The sequence below is a fragment of the Phodopus roborovskii genome, unplaced genomic scaffold, assembly GCF_943737965.1.
Source record: "Phodopus roborovskii unplaced genomic scaffold, PHOROB, whole genome shotgun sequence".
Classification (NCBI taxonomy): Eukaryota; Metazoa; Chordata; class Mammalia; order Rodentia; family Cricetidae; genus Phodopus; species Phodopus roborovskii.
This window is the reverse complement of record NW_026126470.1, coordinates 25,730,488-25,749,848: the sequence shown is the minus strand read 5'-3', so window position 1 is coordinate 25,749,848 and position 19,361 is coordinate 25,730,488. Positions and strand designations below refer to the sequence as shown.

Here is a 19,361-nt window from a genome sequence, read left to right as displayed (position 1 = left end):
TTTACTGCAGCCTGCTAGTGTATTTTCAGCACAGAATTTATTGTTAGAAATTTACTTTACTATTTAAATGTGCATAATAGTCTAAGAACATATGAAATAATATACATTAACTATTAAATATTTTTAATCTTTAAATTGTTCTTTGTGTTTTTTCTATAGTTCTGTAAAATCCAATTATATAGTTCAATATTAGAATAGTCATTCCTTACATAGTAGACGGGGGAAAAAAATCTCAGTACCCACATTGTGGCCCAAAACTGCCTGCAATTCTAGCTCCAAGGCCTCTAGTGCTCCCTTCTAATGTCTCTCTGGACCTGCACACACATCTCTGAACACACACACACACACACACACACACACACACACACACACACACAAAGAAGCTAAACAAATCTTTCAAAAACCCAAAGGTCACTCTGTTAATAATACAAATGAATTATTATAAATACTGTTACTGTTATTGAAAGGTCAAGGAGGTGTCTGCATGGATCCCTCACCCATATTCTAGTTTCTTTGGTTCAGAAGGTATTCTGCATTCTACCGAAAGAGAAACTGGGACACCAACCCGCCTATGAAATCCTCAACTTAAAATCTGTACTGCCTGAAAAATGTGCTTGAGCAATGGTAGGCAGAACTGTGGGAGTTGCCAACGAGGGTTTGTTTTAGCTTGTGGTCCATGCCAGGAGAATGAGACCATCCCCTACACTACATGGACGACCGGGAATTGGAGATTGATCAGGCACAAGAGTGAGTTCCTCATTAATCTACATTTGTTTTTCTTTTCGGACCCCGAAAGATTGGAAGAAGCCTCTTCTCATTGTCTTTATTGAGTCATAGTGATCTCATGCAGAGGAACTCCAATAGGCATGGCTAGAAAAGATATTTAACCACATGTAGGGGCCAGACAAGCAGACATAAAATTGCTGCAATCATTCTAATTAAAATTATTGTTAATCTGTGGTGTGAATGTTATCTCTGTGTCAGCTGCATCATTTTATTTTTTATTTTAAACTGTACTGTATCAAAGAAATGAAGAAGTTCGTAGAAATCCACATTAATAGACTTTAGTGAGATTTAAATATTTAAATGAAATTTAAATGTATTTAAATTTAATCGAGTTTTAATAAGACACTAAGAATCATATGAGCCCATGGTAACTGCTATAATGCTTAGAAGGAAGAATGTAGTTTATATCAATTCCATAACTTCTAGCCATGTTCTCAAAATGTCCTTAATTATTGGTTGTGTAATATACATAGAATGAGTGGGACAAAATGAGGGTAGTTCTTGTAAACCCAGAGACAGCAAAACTGTCTATGAACTATAGTTTTATTCTTAAAAGAATGATGAGAACACAATTTGCCTTACTATCACTTCTAGGTCTATAATAACCAGGATGGGCATGACTACAACAGACAGGCAGTTTGGAAAAGAGAGTAAAATTAAAAAAAAAAAAAATGCTACTGCTTTTCTCTAATTGTAGTCCCATCAGTAAATAAGCACTATTCTTTGCCAAATAAGCATCTTGTCATTATTTTAGGTTTATGTGTAGGAAGTTACTTATTTAATTGTAATTTGAACTCCTCATTTATAAGTAAAGTGGTATTGTGTTGAATCCATAGTATTCTATCCTCATCCTCAAAAGGGCTTCAGTTCAGTGTGCATAGCTAAGCAAAACCCCACACAATTCATTCCTAGGATATAAATCTAAAACCATGGCTCTTCAAGTGTGAAAAACATTGCCTACAGCAGTGGTTTTCAACTGTTGTAATGTTGTAACCCTTTAATACAGTTCCTCGTTCTGTGATGACCCCCAACTGTAAAATTATTTTCATTTCTATTTCATAAATGTAGTTTCATGCTGGGTGGATTAATCCCAGCACTTGGAAGGCAGAGGCAGGAGGATCTCTGTGAGCTGAAGATCAGACTATATACAAGAGCTAGTTCCAGGATAGGCTCCATAGCTACACAGGGAAACCTATTTCAAAAGACCAAAGGAAGAAAACGTAGTTTGACTACTGTTATAAATTATAATGTAAATATCTGTGTTTTCTGATGGTCTTAGGAGACCCCCACAAAAAGGGTCATTCAACTGTCAAAGGGGTTGAAACCCATAGGTTGAGAACCATTGACCTGGAGATAATATTTAGCAAAATCTAGGATATTTTTGGTTGTCACAACTGGACATTGTCACTGTCATCTAGAGGAAGATACCTCACATCTTCACATCAAAAACATGACACTCAAATTCTAATAAGAATTATCCAATACAAATATGGATAGAGGCAAAACACAGAGAAGGCAAAATCAGAAAATGCTTGGTTGAAGTGAAAGGAACACATTAATAAAAGGCAGGGTATGAAAAAGTGAGGATGTGACAAGAAATGTCACGAAAGAACAAAATAAACATGCAAAATATGTTGGCTAGAAACAGCATAAGATGGACAGATAGACCCAGAATCCTTAGCTGCCACCCTTTGTCCTAGCATGCCACGCTGGGCTTCCATGAACTGCTATGTTCTTGCCAATACTTAACTGGAGAGTGCAGAGGGACCATTGGCACAAAAAGTCAACTGTTGATTAAGCACAGATAATTTATTGAGAAACTTACAAATTCTACTTGGTACTAGTTAAATGATGCTGAAACTCTAAGTTTCATGTTAGGACCTAAGATTTTTTTTAAAAAAAAATTTTAGAGAGTAATAGGAAGGTCATGAGTTAAGAGTTTCATTGGCTCTTGTTTCCGGGTCTTTTGCAGCCATGTAGACTTTATACTTATGAAACAATCTGTGAGAAGCCAGGTTTTCTAGGAAACGGGCAATGGTGGTTAATTTTATATGCCAGTTTGGCTCAGTTGTGGTGTGTGGGTGTATCATCAAATATAAACTGAAGTCCTTATAAAAAGTACTTTGTAGATGTAATTCCCATTTGTGGTTGGCTGATCCTAGCTAAAGGTAATCATCATGATGAAGGCTTCAGTTAAGGGTCTAAGAAGAAAACATCACAGAGAATATAAAAGAAATGTAAGAAATGTTTTGAGACTAAAACAGAAACTGTTGATGAATTTCCAGCCTTTGGTACCAGTCAGTCATGTGAGTGGGTCTGAAAATCTCTCTGGAACACAATGGATTGCTAGACAGATGAAAGAGAGGGAGCTGTGCATGAGGGAAGAAGGAGAAGGAGAGAAGAGGGAGGGAAGGAGAATATCTCTTCACACATATACTTCATAATGAAATTGGGGGTATTCAGATGAACGAGATATCTTAGGTTAGACTGCTATAATATAATATTTTAGATTGCATAGGTTAAACAAGTATTTACTTCTTACACTTCTAGAGATGAGGAAATGCAAGAAGATATGAACCAATAGAGTCCATGTTCTTAGACAGGGCTTTCTCTCTCTCTCTCTCTCTCAGTTTGTTGATGATACCTTTTCTCTGTATCCTCAGCATCTTACCATTTTGTGTGAACACTGATCTCAACATAAAACATTGATATTCCAAACATAATTGCATACAAAAGTTATCTCTCTAAATACTATTTCAAGAAGAATTAAAATTGCTTTACCTGAGTAGTGCATAAAAATATATATTACAGAGTGTGTGATAACTAAAAATATATGGTTCTTAAAGACTTTCCTTAATAACTAGCATCTGATGCCTCCAGACAATCTAATAAAATTGAGTATTCAACATTTCTGTATTAATAGTAAGTGTGCTTATAACGCAGTGTTTAGCATCTACACAGCTAGAGAAATCATGAGCAAGTTGGCTTAAAGTGGGTCTTCAAAGAGGAGTATCGAGGATTAGTGGGCATAGCAAAGATGGTGGCACACACACAAGTATATACCTCCATAGAGAATAAACACTTCCATATATAAACTGTTGATTCATCAAAGAGTTGCTTATGTGGACTTTTATGTTATGATCTCCCTATGTTAATCAACAGGGATTTTTTTCTGAAGCACTAGTGAATTTTTTTTCTCGCATTTAACCTTGGCATTTTCCTTCTGAATGTTTTTGAAATGAACAACAAAGTGACAGTTAACTAATATTGGGTAGGGCTTAGCTATTAAGATGAATAAAACCTTTTCTTAGAATATTAGTTTGAGTCTTCCATTGTGTTACTGAGGTTTCCATGGAACTCAGAGTTACACACACACACACACACACACACACACACACACACACACACACACCATAGTTTAGAGGTGTGAGAAGAACGAAATGAAGTTATTTCCAGGCTTTAATCTATTCAGAGCGTTCTTCTTAATACTAATTAAACCAAAATATAACTATCTAATAATTTTCAGTCCTATCTCATACTCAGTTAAATAATTGGAGCTTCATCTAATGAGTCCTATAGATGACTTGACATGTGACTGATTTTATGAAACAAATTCTGCTTAAGGTAACTCATGGAAAATCATACCATCATTGTTTATCATTTCACTATGGTTTATCAGTGAATTTTTTCTTTACTTAAAACAGAATAAACACTTAATTGTGAATGCTATGAAATGGCAGTCTTCATATTTCCTACTTGAGGTAGTATTACTGGTTGACAGGACCATCAGTGAGTTAGTGGATATATCTACCACACCATTCTTTGCAAGGTCTTGCTGTTTTTTACTTGCTAGTGAATAAACTTGGCAGTAGCAATAAGACAAACTTTTTTTCATTAGTTGTAGGTGTCCTTACATGGCTAAATGGCCAAGAAAATTTTGGAGGGTTTCATTTTCTCCTCTAAAAATCAAGGTATGGTGGTAGTAGTTTCAGTTACTCAGGAGGCTAAGGTGGGAGAATTTCAAGTTCAAAGATAGTCTAGGCAATTTTTCAATACCTTATGCAAAGTGAAATTATCTTAAAACTCAACAGTATCTTGCTTATATGCCAATGGCTTGGTATGTGCAACAAACTGGCCTCAATTTCTAATACCCTTTCTTCTCAAGGAAAGGGGTCTTTGATCTAAGCATCTTTCCGTCCCTCTGTCCTTCACTGAGCTCAGACATACCTTTCAGATACCTTGCCATTTCCCTCACTGGTACATTCCAATGACAAATCCTTCCTTCTCTAACCCTCTGTGCCAGTAGCTCTTTAATGGACACATCTGGAAGATTCTTTTGATTTAAATGAAGTAATTAATGAACACACTAACTAAATAACTAATTCTTTCTGCTTTTAATGATGAGTTCACATGACAATCTGTGCCTCTTTGTGAAGTCCTTCTTAGTGTTTCTTCTGAATGTTATATTTTCATCTCCATTATTGACTTGTCACATGATGTCAAGCTAGAATTGTACATCTTTAAATAAGAGAACTTACACCTCTGTTCATCACAGTCTTTGGTGTGTAATATTAACTCAATAATTGCTTTCCATTGAATGCCCCACTGAAAACAAAATGTCTGAAGTACTTACATGAACAAATATGCCCATGAGCTGATATAAACCCTTCAAAATATGAAAGATGACATAAAACACTTATACTTATTTCCTTCCAATGTTTCTGATTTTCTATCAAAAAAAAGTGTCAGTAAAACAGAGGGGGGAAATCTGAAAACTGTTAAAGTATCAGATGCAATGAATGAACGTGTCATTTATGAAACAAAAAACCAAACTGGAATGCCAAAATTAATGCTAGAGATGTAAGTTTATTTAAAATAAACTTGAGTAGGGGAATCTTAAGGAAATAATGAGAGAAGACATTTAGAGGGATGGATGGTAAGAGACCCAAGAATTTACATAATAATTAAAATATAAGTTCTCTCTTACAGTAGAGTTGAAAAGTCAAAGGTCAAAGTTACTCTGTCTTCAGAAAATCATCTGCTTCCAGGTAGATTATGATGCTGAGTCTGAGAGAGACAAATGTTCATGGCTCAATCCTAGATGTTGGAGAAACTGTTTGAATTCCTTAAGGTGCAGAAATCATCATGAGACAGCTGGGATGTTCAGAAAGCTGATCCACAAAAGCGAGAGCTAAAGCCTGGCTGGTAATAAGATGACTGGATGCTCTTGGAAGAAAACAATCCTGGGCGGTGGAAGCTGGATCCATAGACCTGGGAGCGAATGCCAGAGCTTCCATACCCAAAAGATCCAAAGCCTGAATTGCCATATCCAAAAGATCCAGTAAAGCCTCCCTGGCAGGGGCTGGAGAAATACTGCTTGGGCCGGAAGCTGGATGTCTGGTAGTATCTGTTTCCGACACATGGTGAGTAGCCTTCAAGTGGTTCCTCGAAGGTCTCCTGCTGTCCATAGAAAGAGGAGCCCAGCTGGAAATTCTTTGGAGAATACACTACGTTGTTGGTGGGGTAGAAAGAGCCATAGGTGGAGACTGGCTGCCTCAAGAAACCTCCGAAAGACTGTGAGGAGAAGTTCCCAGAGTTGCAAATGTAAGACATGTTGTCAGGAGTTCTGGTTGCAGTTGGGTTGTGGTGATGAATCTGCAAGTGTGTGTACCACCATCTAACACAGGTCCTTATATACCAGAGAGATGGGTGTAGCAGTCTGTGTCCATTTTAATGAGAATGCCTAATTAGGCTCCAGTAAAAAATGAAATACTCTAACCTTCAAAGGCCTTTTCATGAAGGTGGACTTCTAAACGAAGGAATTTCATTAGTTTTCAAAGCAATTACTCATGAAGCAAAAATGCAATTTCTCAATACCTACAGCAAGTTCAATGAAGGCCAACATAATTAAGTCTTTGAGATAGATGCTTTACTTAATCCCACCTTCAAGATGTGATCAAATGGGTGATACAATAATCCTGCAGGGTTCAACACCCTACCAAAGTTTGTATTCTAGAAAGAGAACTATGGTACTCCAAGTTTAGAGACTTGACTGAAAACAAAATAAATATATGGCCATTTTACATTTCTTCTTGCAAACGTTGTGGACGTTATTAAAGGAATAATACCATACTAACCCTCAGGAGGAAAGAAATTCAAGGCCAACATTGTTTATCACACGCTGTGTCAACTTGCGTTTGTGCATGTGATTGCATAAGGTTGAGAGGACCGATGATGGCATGAGTGCCAATTATATTGTAAAATATTTGTCACAGAAACAGAATCCCTTTGTTGTCTTGCCTTCCATTTCTATTGTTTTCTTCTTCCCTCGTTTCTGTTCGTTCCTTCTAGGTAACACATTCAGAGCTACATGTAAGCCCTAACACACTGGGATATGCTGTCATCCATTTCATTTTTTTTTTTTTATTTAAATTGGACCCAGTGTTGCCCACACCTTCACTGTTTCATGAGGGAAGTCATTAATAAATTTAACTAGATTGATTATCAAAATACCCTCTTGACATCTCTCCCCTCTTGGCAATTCTGGGGTCACTGGCAGGCAACAAAATAGCAAGACCTAAACATTATTTTGTGGCCATCCACGTTTTCCTTTCAGGTGGCAGGGTTTTTATTGCAAAAAAAAAAAAAATTAATTAAGAAATGTGGAGAGTATCTGTCACATGCAGATGTCACAAAAGGATTAATAATTTGAAGAACTCGTGGTTACACACGTGACCGTTCTATATTGAAATGTGGGTAGGAAAGAGTACCGAAAGGGATGAGAATGTGAGTTGGAGAAGAAATTATTTGGGGGTCGATAATGTGTGTTGATTAATTTACATGGTCATCCTACAAAGCTAAGTCTTGGAATTTTTCTCTACTTTTCTAATAGGTGCAGCAACACTATCTGCATAGATGGTACATTGGTATAGGAAATTGTCTAAATAAACTCACGGAAATGGAAAAACTCTGTATGTCATTCATTCTCAGCATAAATTATACATTGAAAATGAGCTGAGACTAATTTCATGAAGAATTCTGATTACCTGGTCTAATTTTTAAGAACAAATCTAAAAGGAGCCTGTTCCTCTATCCTGAGAGTTCTGGGAATGTTGAATCAGGTTGCTGTGAATAGAATTGTAATCTGATTTAAAAAAAAAAAAAAAAAGTGGAGACATTTGTGAAAATCTTCCCCAAATTCTAGACTTTATGAGTCTAAACTTTTTAATTCACAAAATGAAGACGAAGAGAAGGAGGAGGAAGAAGAAGGAGAAAAAGAGGCAGGCAGAAGAAAAACAAATGATTTTGTTATCAAAAAAAAAATTCTGTATTGTTCAGAACCAGAAGGAAATGTGCTATAATATGAAACAAATCAAACAGCACCTAAGGCACACCAATATAGCCCTCTGCACTTTCTCCTCCTCCAGACATCAGTCTTCATTAGACTCTTGCACTGAGGTGGAACACCAGCCATGGAAATCGAGGAAATATGACCCTCGCTTTGGACATTTTGCAATACTTGTCAGGAACACCTGAAAACAATTTAAGTCAAAGTGATATATGCAGCCTTCTGGGCAGAGGAAGCATCTCCTGGCTATGGCTCCTTTGGCCTGACACCTCAAGGCAATTGCTTTATAAGCTTTCCTTAGATGGAGCATGTTTATACCAGGTTATCGGGACCATTTTCAGTGGGAAATAACGACCGTGATTAGAGAGAGAAATATATCAAACATCATTACCTCAAGATTTGTTCCTTTTCATGCATTTTATCACCTTAGGTGAATAATTTTTTAGCATTCAAACGATAACAAAGCATAAAGTATTTAGCTCATAGCACAGTTAACCCCCCACCACCACACTCCACATCCACCCACCAATACACACACAAATAAAAGTTAAGACTGGCATTAAATATCTGATTTCCATTTTTAGGCAGATGCATGACATGAGAAAGGGATCTCTCCGTATTTCAGTAAAGCCATTCAAACTGAGGTCCAATTATTTTTTTAAGTCCTCATACATCTTGCACACCAGCATTTGGATGACACCATTCATCACAGAAGCTTGCCATTTTGAGGCAGCAATCAGTGTGCGTTTTTGTTTAAAAGAAATGACTATGAGTAGATCCTCGAACAAGTTTGCTAGCCAGATGGCAACAATTTTTGGACAGATTGTGCAACGGGCATCAATTATTTTTAATTAAGCTAGCTTCCCTCAGCCCCGACAGCCTACCTCCAAAGCGGCTTTCTGAGTGATGTGCAGGGTGACCTTTTGCTGATGGAGGATGAATAATAGCTTTGAAGATTGAACACTATTACCTGAATTCCTGGGCCACAGTCATCACTGCTCTACCCAGTTGTGAAACCACACGAAAAGTAAATATGCGTGACTATGATGGTATTTTCAATTCAATTACAGCCGCAGGTAACTAACGTGTGTGCATGCGCGATGGAGATGACGCACCCGAGGACAGGAGTATATAAATGTCGTGTGTCCAAGCGTGGTCATTGAACATCCTTCTCTCCTCTCATCATGTCCTGCAACAGCTGCTCCGGAAACTTCTCCTCCCTGTCCTTTGGGGGCCAACTGCAATACCCTGTCTCTTCTTGTGGTTCCTCCTACCCCAACAATGTCTTCTACAGCACTGACCTCCAAACTCCCATCACCCACCAGCTGGGCTCCTCTCTCCACAACGGGTGTCAGGAAACCTTCTGTGATCCCACCAGCTTCCAGACATCCTATGTGGCGTCCAGTCCCTGCCAGAGGCCTTGCTACAGCCAGAGGATTCCAGTCTCCTACAGACCTTGCCAGTCAACATTCTCAGGATCTCTGGGCTTTGGTTCCAGGGGCTTCCAGTCTTTTGGTTGTGGCTACCCAACCCTGAGCTTTGGATCCCGTGGTTTCCAGTCCGTGGGATGTGGTACTCGCACTTACTCATCCCTAAATCGTGGGTCCAGCTTTTACCGCCCAACTTGCTTCTCTACTAAAAGCTGCCAGTCTGTTTCTTACCAGCCAACCTGCGGAAACGGCTTCTTCTGATCTTACATTGGGGAAATCAGAAATGTAAAAGATACCTGCTACCTACTGTGTTAAGAGCCACACTGTCTTTTAATCTCCTATGTTAGTCTAGGAATGTGACTTCTACTCACTCTTTATGGGTCCCCGTAATTGGAACATGTATTTCAGGGGAGAAAGATGCTAAATGGTTTTCTTACCATTAGATAGACATACAAAAACCAAACATAATTCTTTCTTCACGTATATCTTAGTTATTTCTCAGACTGTCAATGCATTAACTTTACAAAGGGGCAATTTGTAAGTTTAAATAAAAATAGGTGACTGGACATCGTTATATCTCGTGAATACCATTATTACTTTCGTCTTCTTGTCTTCAAAATGACTTCAAAATATCTCTCTGAGATTTTTCTGTATCTCGCACTTGCCATTTTAATTTTAAAAAGTAAACTTACCCTTTTGTATTTGCAGATGTTTTCAACTTTTCTGATTTCTCCATCTGTCAATACTTTCACACAGTGAAATGAAGAAAACAAATTATTAGAATGACAGGATTATAACTGATTTTTTTCTGCTACACATGGAATTACAAAGCAATATTTCATGCAAAATACTTGTAATTTGGAGGGAATACTAGGCCATATAATATTTGGAAAGAGATTATTCTTATAACATACATTCTAAAATACATGCAAACTTGGAGAAAGGTAAGAACTTAAATGATCATGAGTTAGAATGAAAATGGGGTTCACTCCCCCCACCTTGACTGCCAGATAAAATTATTAAATGAAATTTCTAATACGTACAGTTGCTAGCAATTATGGCCGACAATGTTCGTATATTGATTATATATTTTGGTGATGTCCTGGCTTGGTGAAAAGTCATAGTTACAGAAAAGTATTAACAACCTGTACAATATTCCTTTGTTTCAGGGTCTGACCTGGCATAGACCTGGAGTATTGTACTTGAGTAATTGACTAAGTCACTCAGTTATGGAAATTTTTATCAAAGGTGGGGACAATTCATCCCGCAGGCTCACCAGATGTTGGTTTTAATCCAGTTTTGCCTTAGCACCCAGTTTCACTTGATAATTGTCTCACAATTTCCCCTTTACTAGTAACCAGCAGTAATTTAGTCAGGTCAAGGGAACTATTAATCTATTTTTTGCCATGGGTCCATCTCATGGGGCTCAAGAATGATGGAGAAAGCTAAATATTTTTTGTTGCATCTAGGACAAGAGAAGTCTTCCATTTTAAAAACATTCTTCAAACAAAATAGACCAAGACAGCACGAAGAAGGAGCACCATGTGAGAAATTATTATAATATTCAGGACAATGTACACAGTTAGATGACCTACATGGAGTTGGGTCTTTCTTTTTCCTTTCCTAAGTTTGAGTGTTATGAGCAGGCCTGAGCCCAGCATGATGCGGTATTACCCACTACACACCAGTAGGTGGAGGTAGTGGGAAAGTTAGGTGTGCATGCACTATGGGCATGAATTTATGCTGCATCTGAACACATAATCACTTTGTGGTGTGGGCGTGCCTCATACCTTTACATACACAGCTACTTACTTTATTGTTTGGAACAGTATCTAGAATTGTAAATTTTGCAAAGTAATTCTTTTCTAAGGCAATTAGTTAAAAATAATACAATTTTATTATAAAAAAAGAGTTGCATTTATATTACCAGAAGAGGTTTACTATGAGCATTAACTTGTACAATAACTGGATGACATGCTCATGATGGTACCTGCTATCCTCAACTGTATGAAAAGTTAAACACGTAATTTTATTGAAGGCGCATAGTGTGTGTGTCAATGGAGTCAGAATAGTGGGTCTGGAGAGATGCCGCAGTGGTTAATAGAAGGTACTACTTCTTCACTTTCTAGTTCAGTTCCCACCACCCACATCTGAAGGCTCATAACTGCCCATAACTCCAGGGACATCAGACCCCTCTGACTGTGTAGGTACCTGAGCTCATCTGCACATACCTACAAAGACACAAATTATATATATGGTGGGTGTGTTATAAATATGTATTTACAATTATATAAATATTTAAATATGCAATTATGTATTATTTAATATAAACTAAATATTTGAAAATAAAGAATTAAAGTTAAAAAATAAGGTTGATTAAATAGAAAGCACAAAACCTGACTAAGCCGGAAGAAATCAAGGCATGGAGGAGAGGGATAGACGCACAGTATTATCCCAGCCAAGAATTGATGGGCAATTGTTAGCTATGGAAAAAGGGGGGGCCAGTTTGTTTGTTTGTTTGTTTTGTAGTCCCTGGTGGGTTGGTCATACTTCAGTGGTAAGACCACAGATTTGGAAGCACAGTTTCCTCTTGGATATTTTCTTAAGGACACAAGTTGATGGCCAAGGAAGGAGGCTGAATTTTGGGAAAGTTGGCAGATGAATACCATAAAAGAAAACACTGGAGGAAACTCACACTGAAGAAACTAATTAAGAGATAGTGACTGCTTAATAATGGTTTATGAATGAACTTTGTATATGACTTTTCATTTGTTTTAAATCATTTCCCATAAAATGAAACAGTATTCTATATTTACACTTAAGCAAACGAACAAAAACCTTAAAGGAATAGCAGAACACAAGATAATTCACCAATAGTAGACACTATCACTAAGGGAGGGAGGGAGAGCACAAAGACTCTTGAAACGTTGTTCCTGATTCTACATTTGTATTCATTTTAACACTTCATTGTGCATTGTTTATATGAGACTAATGAACTAGGTTCAGTAGATAAATACATGACACACACTTGCCCCACAGAAGCAGTAATGCCAAGTCATGCCTGATGGTACTGTGAGTTGCAGATTTGAAAACACAAGAAAATGTTCCAGAAAGAACATTCCTTTATGAATTTTAATTATACTGGGGTTTGCTCTAAAACTCCGGCAGGCTCCAAACTCTCTTAGAGTCTCCTCTTTCTATCTAAAGAGGTCAATAATCAGTCTCTCTCCGAGGTGTGAATGTTATGAGAAAACCCTATGTCTCATATTACCTGATGTCACAGATGATGCTACACAGGCTGTTGGCACCCTTCCCTAATTTTTCCCTGTGCATATCTCAGAGGGCCCTGTAAGGTAATAGAAGGACTCCGAAGCCATTTCTTCCTTACACTGTGATGAGAATCCAGGAAATACAGAGTGCCAACATATGAAAGTATCAAGTCAGTGAAGAAATGCACTTCCCTATTGGACTGACCTTGGGAGGGACAACTCGGGAAGTCTATCCAAATGTCTTTGAAAGTAAAGAACACAACGAAATATAGAAATTTATGTTTGCAAACAAAATTAAATAACTAGATTGGCACGTAATGAACTCCCCAAATGCATGAATGCAAATCTATGAGCAAAGTAATAATAAAGGATACAATACATTAAGGTGTCAGATTGCACACATTTATTAGATTAAGATTTTAATTTTCAACAGCTCTTGGATGAAAACCAAACAGTAGATACATCATTTCTCCAAAGTACGAGAGAAAGGAATAATTTGAATTTACCCACAAATCACAGAATCTCCCAGAAATTGAGAATGAAAGAAGCCAGTGATGAGGAATTAACAGTCAGCAGAAGAGAGTTAGCAAAAAATGATGGCTGCCGAGCACAGCCATAGTGCATGAAGGGACTCAGTAGCAGACTCCATAGAGGGTGTTACCACAGATTGGTTTATAACCAGCTTGACAGGTACTAACAGGAAGGTGGGGTGAAAGGCAGAATCTGGGCCCATATCTCTGGAAAGGGAAGCCAGAGACTCCGAAATACAGAGATTCGAAGTCGCTGGGCCCACAACCCACTATGTAGCACCCTCTAGATCCACAATCTAGGGAATGGAAGCTGCTGGGCCCAAAGCCCAGGGGCCCAACATATGTCCCCTGGCAGGGACTGCAAGGTGTGAAGCTCCTGGGGTAGTAGCAGGCTGTCTGGCAGGGGCTGGACTCCACACAGGACCTCTGGCAGCTGGTGGGCTCAATGCAGGTCTCCTCACAGCCACTGTTGAGAGAGGAGCCCAGCTGGCAGGTGCTGGGAGAGCAGCTGCTGGTGGTGTAGACCAGGTTGCTGGGGTAGGAAGAGCCACAGGAGGAACCTGAGGAGGGCAGGCAGCTCCTGAGGGAGCGGGAGGAGAAGTTTGCAGAGCAGCAGCTGTGGGCCATATTGAGAGGAGATGTGATGAGCTCAGCTGGATGCAACAGGGAGGATTCTGAGTTTGAATGTCGCCCTGTGGAGAGCTGGGTTTATATACTGTCAGCCACAGGTGTGGTACCCAACAGGGTGATGCTTGTCCTGTGTGTGCTGTGTTCTTTAAAAATGTGCAATTCACTAATTTCTCTATAATTATAGTTGCACTCGAATATTTTTCTGCACAGTGCATTTATGGCTGTTGTAATTTCACTGTTCAAAGGACATGAAGCTACTCCTATGTCAGAAATACCATGATTATTTTAAACCAGAAATTATTTCATCATGTCCTGGAAAATCCTTTTTCCTCTTGACATACTTTTTGTGTGTTTTGTCATAGGATGTTATGAGGAAAACATTTTTCTTTACAGGGTATGGGATGAGAGTCTTTTATCTTCTTAGTGACTTGGAAACATCTCTTTGGGTTTGCTGAGGAACATACTGAAGTTTAGCCCCAATGCCACCATCCCTTCTCGTTTTTACAGATATTTTCTGTGATTTACTCAGCATCACCCAGCAAAAGGGTAAAAAGGAAAAGCTGGATAGCAGCGAACCTTGGAATCGAGAGAGGAAGACTGGATGACTGGAGGTGTGGTAAGAAGGGACAAAGCTGGGGTAGCCTTTCAAGTGTAGGTTTTGGGCCTCTGGAATGGCGTTAATCTTGTAAATGCCCAAAACTTACTCAATGATTGAATAAATTTCAGATCCAGCACATCTGACTTGTTGCTTGATGCAGCGCTGGTGAGACCATAGAGATTCCACTTCTACAACCATAAGACGCACGAGGTTTAGCAGACTCTGGACCTTTCTGCTGTGATTTCTGCAGAAGCCATGCTTTTCATAGACCCAGGCCAAGCACTGAGTGAGTCCAGGAAAGACAAATGGATTCTCAGGAGACTCCAGCTGCCAGCTTTAACACATGGTGCCCCAGCGGCCTTTAGCAACAACCTGAGATTGTATAGGTCTGGAGGAAAGTGTGTCCTATGAAGCCCTTTCAAAGAAGAATATAGGGAAGGGGGAATTCATACATGAATATATAAAATACTGCTTAAACTATTTTGACTATAAAACTTAGACTCATGGATGCCAGGGATTTCAGATGGATGCTCATTTTGGGCATATCTAATATGGTTGACAAAACTATTTCAGTTGGTTACTTAGTTAAAAATCTGTGAATTTTAATTTAGAAACTGCATACCCTCTATCTAAGTAATGCCCGCTAAGCAAATCTTTATAGCTCCTAAAGATTTTCTAAAGATAAAGAGTAAAAATAAGATACAAATATATACAGCATAAGCAATGCTCGCTTGATATCAGTAGAAAAGGATTTATTCATGTCAATTTGATAAATAAAATGTTGTTTGTTTTAAATCACTTTAACTCGTGTCAGTACTATGTGTTAGACATATATGTGAGGTATATAGCACCTTTATGTGCTAGCAGGTAATATGATAGTCCATTAGGAAAAGGAAGTATCTATATGAATGAAATATATCAGCCATTATTCTATTTTATATGCCATTAATTCTATCAATTTAAGTTATATTTTTACAAATACACACACAAGCACACATGTATTCTCATATGCATAAAATATGCATAGAAACGTGCACACATTTAACAAAGCGAAATGCCTAACTCCCTTGGTTTATAATAAAGCATGGGCCATTATCATTCAGTAGGGTTTCTGCTGCATATTGACAAAGGAAGACTAAAGCATTTCAATAGACCTTACTCCATAAGCATCCTATAAACTCTCAAAAAGATCGCATTCAAGTGCTACCTGCCCATGGACCACTTACAGCTGCCTGAAGAACTTGGACAATGAGAAAAAGCTCAATGCTCCCTCTCTCATACCTCAAGTGTCCATCTCTTTAACTGGATCCTTTGGAATATCCCCCATAGTTATCAAATAAATATATGGAAGTGTCTCCGTCAGTTCCGTAAGCTGCCTAAGCAAAATAGTCAGAACTGAAGAGGAGTCTAGAGAAGCCTGACTGTAAACTACTGGGTCTGGGATTGGTATTTAACCCTAGGGAGGCAGGCTTGCAGGCTTGGGGTGAGATATGAGTACCATCTCCATGTAGCATCTGAAGTAAGCTAGATTAATGACATGCAGCTGCTGCCGAGATGAGCCTGTATTTGGTTGGCACAAGTGACCCTCCCATTGTTGTGGTGTGGGAAAGGAAGAAAAACAAACAAACAAACAAAGGCCTCAGCTTTGGGAAGACACACAGAACTGAACAGTTATCTTCAGGTGCGTGCCCTCCACAAGCAGAAATGTCAACCAAAGATGTGTTAGAAATATACCTTATGCTCCAACTCCATGTCAGTCAGACCCAGCTCCAAAGTCTCATTTTTTTAACCTTTCTTAAAAAAAATTAATGCAATATATTTTGATCAAATTATTTTGCTGTCCTTTTCCAACTCTTCCCAGCTCCTCTCCATTTCCCTAGCCACACAACCTCTTGTCACGCCCCCAAACAATAGAAAAAAAAACAGAAAGAAATCAAACCAAACACACACACACACACACACACACACACACACACACGGAGTATGGAGTCCATTTTGTATTGGCCAACTGTTTCTGGACATGGTCCCTGTTTTGGAGTGTGACTGATGTACTTAGTGACACCCCTTTGCAAAAAAAAAAAAATAAAAAGTAACTTTCTTTGTGCCAGCAGATATCAATTGCAAGCAGTTTCTTGGTTATGGGTGGCACTTTGTGTTTGCTTCCCTTATTCACAGGGCTGGCATTTTGTCTGGTTAGAAACTGCCTGTCTGTGTGTGCTATTACAGTCTCTGTGAGTTCCTTTGCATATCAGTCCTGCTGTTTCTGGAAGACATCGTTTCCTTGGAGTCATCTACCTCCTCTGCCTGGTAAAATCTTTTTTTCACCTCTTCCACATAGATCCCTGGGCGCTGTGGGGAGAAGTTTGGTGACAGCATCCATTTAGGACTGAATGCTCCAAAGTCTCTCTCTTTCCGCATAGCGTTCCGTTGTGTGTCTCTCTGTCAGTTTCTATCTACTACAAGTGGAAGCTTCTCTAATGAGGCTTGAGTGATGGTCTCCTTTAGAGATAGAGCAATATGCCTTTAGGAGTCATTGCTCTGTTCCTTTAGAAGACTAATAGCAGCAAATTTTATCCTAGGCTATGACTCATCTATTCTCGATTTTGGCCACTTTGGCACTATCCGATATTAATGCCACCTCGTGGAGTGGTCCATAAATTCAATCCAAAAATGAGTGGTCACACATTTGCGCCATAATTATACTTGATTTGATTTCTTTTTTCATTCTTGGGATCAAAACAAAGTGTTACAAAGCTTTAGTTTTATTATTTGAATAGTAACAAAATACACAAATCATGATAAAAAATATTATCTTATCAAATAAAGTAAAAAAACGTATAAAGATGTTTTTTGTGATTGCTTTGAATATGCTAGTCAGTAGGTTTTTGAACAAATTACCACATTGTGCCAGTCATAGTGGAGTTTTAAAATGTTAAAAAAGTATATATAACCTAAATTTCCCATGAAAGTTTTTCCTTGCATTGTCAATCATTGTATTCATCTCTGTCATATCACTTTTTAAAAACTTTATGTGTATGCGTATTTTGACTGTGTAAGTCTTTGTGACATTTGCATATCTGGTATACTTGGAGGCCAGAAGAGGATGACGAATTCCCTGGAACTGGAGTTACAGATATTTGTGAGCCACCATGCCAGTGTGGAGAATTAAACCCAGGTCCTTCTGAAGAGCAGTGTTCTTAACCACACTACATGATTATTTTTGAGTCTTTGTTTCATTAATTTTAATTTGTAATTATAATTGTTTTGTAATCAAAGCATATGCATGTAAGCAGAGGGCCTAGAGAAACAGCAAAGGTCCTTGAGATCTATGGAGCATCATAAAACTGGCTGCTTAGGGCCAGTGGGGAAAATCCCGCCTTAAGATTTGTTATCAGCATCCCTCTCCTATTATGTTCTCTAGGCTAAGTCATTCTCCACGACAGTAGTTTTTAACCTTCCCAGTACTGTGACCCTTTAATGAGTTCCTCATGATGTGGTTACCCTCAGTCATAACATTATTTTGTTGCTACTTCATAACTGCAATTTTGCTACTGTAATGAATCATAATATAAATATCTGACATTCAGGATTACTGACATGTGACCCCAAAAGGTGGCGCCCCACAGGTTGAGAATCACTGCTCTTGAGAGTTTATCTACAACATTCTAAACAAAACACATACAAATTATGTCAAGAGTACAGGGGGCGATTCTTCTGGCAATTACAGAATAAACATCAGTGTAAATCAGTCATGACATTCCTGTCATAAGAGTAGCTTATTGCGTTTGCTGTGCAGAAACATGCTCAGGTTCAACTACATTGATAGATTACTACTGAGTTGCCAGTTTCAAAAGCTGAAAGCAGAAAAATTGCCAAGGACCACCTGTTGGGTACCATACCTATTGCTGAGAATATATAGATGCATCTCTCCACAAAATAACACTAAACTCTGAATCTTTTCAGTGATATCCAGTGAGTTCAAATCCCTATCAATTTATCTTACAAAGGCTGTTTTGGAGTATTTGCTACTCACTTCATTAAGCTTCCCTCTTCATTAAGCTTCATTAAGCTTCATTAAGCTATCTGCTTCCCTCAGATTTCTCATGTGTCTCTTGCTAGCCCAGTAAGTTGTCTATAGTGCTATCTACTATTCTCTCAGTACCTGTCAACTCAGCTCTCCTCTATGCAATGACTATTAGATAACCAATTCCTGCTATCCTGTCATTTGTATCTGTAGACATTGCTCATAGGCACTGAGTATTAGAGCGATGTTTGTTAGTAATTTGACGATACTTTATTACTTAGTCTTAGTCTCAAGTCAGAATTTAAGTCAGAGACTTGGAAACCATTTATTTGGCCTATGATCTCGGAAAACGGGGTGTTGCCATGCAAATGAATAAAAACAAAGTAGAAAGGAGCATTTGAGAGTTGCTTTTCCAAGACGCAACTGGGATGCAATGGTCTAGAGATTTTCAGGATGCTTTGCAGGGGCTGTTGGAACTGTCCGCTCTGGGAAACGATAATACCAAGGAAAAAACATTTCTTCATCAGCTTCTGTCTTTCACTGGTTAAAATTGTGTAATTTCCTGCATTCTCACAACTGTGTAATAGAGGAAGAACAGATGGGGACATTTGTTTTCCTAGTATGACCTCTGAGATACTTAAGTACATAGCCACATAAGAATTGTGAAAACTCTAGGGAAGACATTGTTCATATGTTTGTGAACCTACAATGCTATGCACTGGGTCATCATGCTACATGGGATAAAG

General features: G+C 38.4%; 3 protein-coding genes across 3 annotated transcripts; 1 reads left to right on the top strand and 2 right to left on the bottom strand.

Moving 5' to 3' along the window:
- Window positions 1-5,905: 5,905 nt before the first annotated feature.
- On the bottom strand, window positions 5,906-6,467 carry LOC127227483 (keratin-associated protein 15-1). Its single transcript, XM_051191830.1, has one exon. It carries the CDS (start codon window positions 6,397-6,399, stop codon window positions 5,950-5,952), a length of 450 nt encoding a protein of 149 aa, XP_051047787.1. The 5' UTR covers window positions 6,400-6,467; the 3' UTR covers window positions 5,906-5,949.
- A 2,838-nt stretch (window positions 6,468-9,305) lies between these two features.
- Window positions 9,306-10,133, top strand: LOC127227480 (keratin-associated protein 14). Its single transcript, XM_051191826.1, has one exon. It carries the CDS (start codon window positions 9,319-9,321, stop codon window positions 9,823-9,825), a length of 507 nt encoding a protein of 168 aa, XP_051047783.1. The 5' UTR covers window positions 9,306-9,318; the 3' UTR covers window positions 9,826-10,133.
- Window positions 10,134-13,465: 3,332 nt separating this feature from the next.
- On the bottom strand, window positions 13,466-13,990 carry LOC127227327 (keratin-associated protein 13-1-like). The gene has a single exon (XM_051191634.1). It carries the CDS (start codon window positions 13,988-13,990, stop codon window positions 13,466-13,468), a length of 525 nt encoding a protein of 174 aa, XP_051047591.1.
- Between the last annotated feature and the right edge of the window lie 5,371 nt (window positions 13,991-19,361).

Coding starts and splice junctions, on each gene's coding strand:
- LOC127227327 (XM_051191634.1), bottom strand. CDS start 13,990: ATGGCCCACAGCTGCTGCTCTGCAAACTTCTCCTCCCGCTCCCTCAGG.
- LOC127227480 (XM_051191826.1), top strand. CDS start 9,319: ATGTCCTGCAACAGCTGCTCCGGAAACTTCTCCTCCCTGTCCTTTGGG.
- LOC127227483 (XM_051191830.1), bottom strand. CDS start 6,399: ATGTCTTACATTTGCAACTCTGGGAACTTCTCCTCACAGTCTTTCGGA.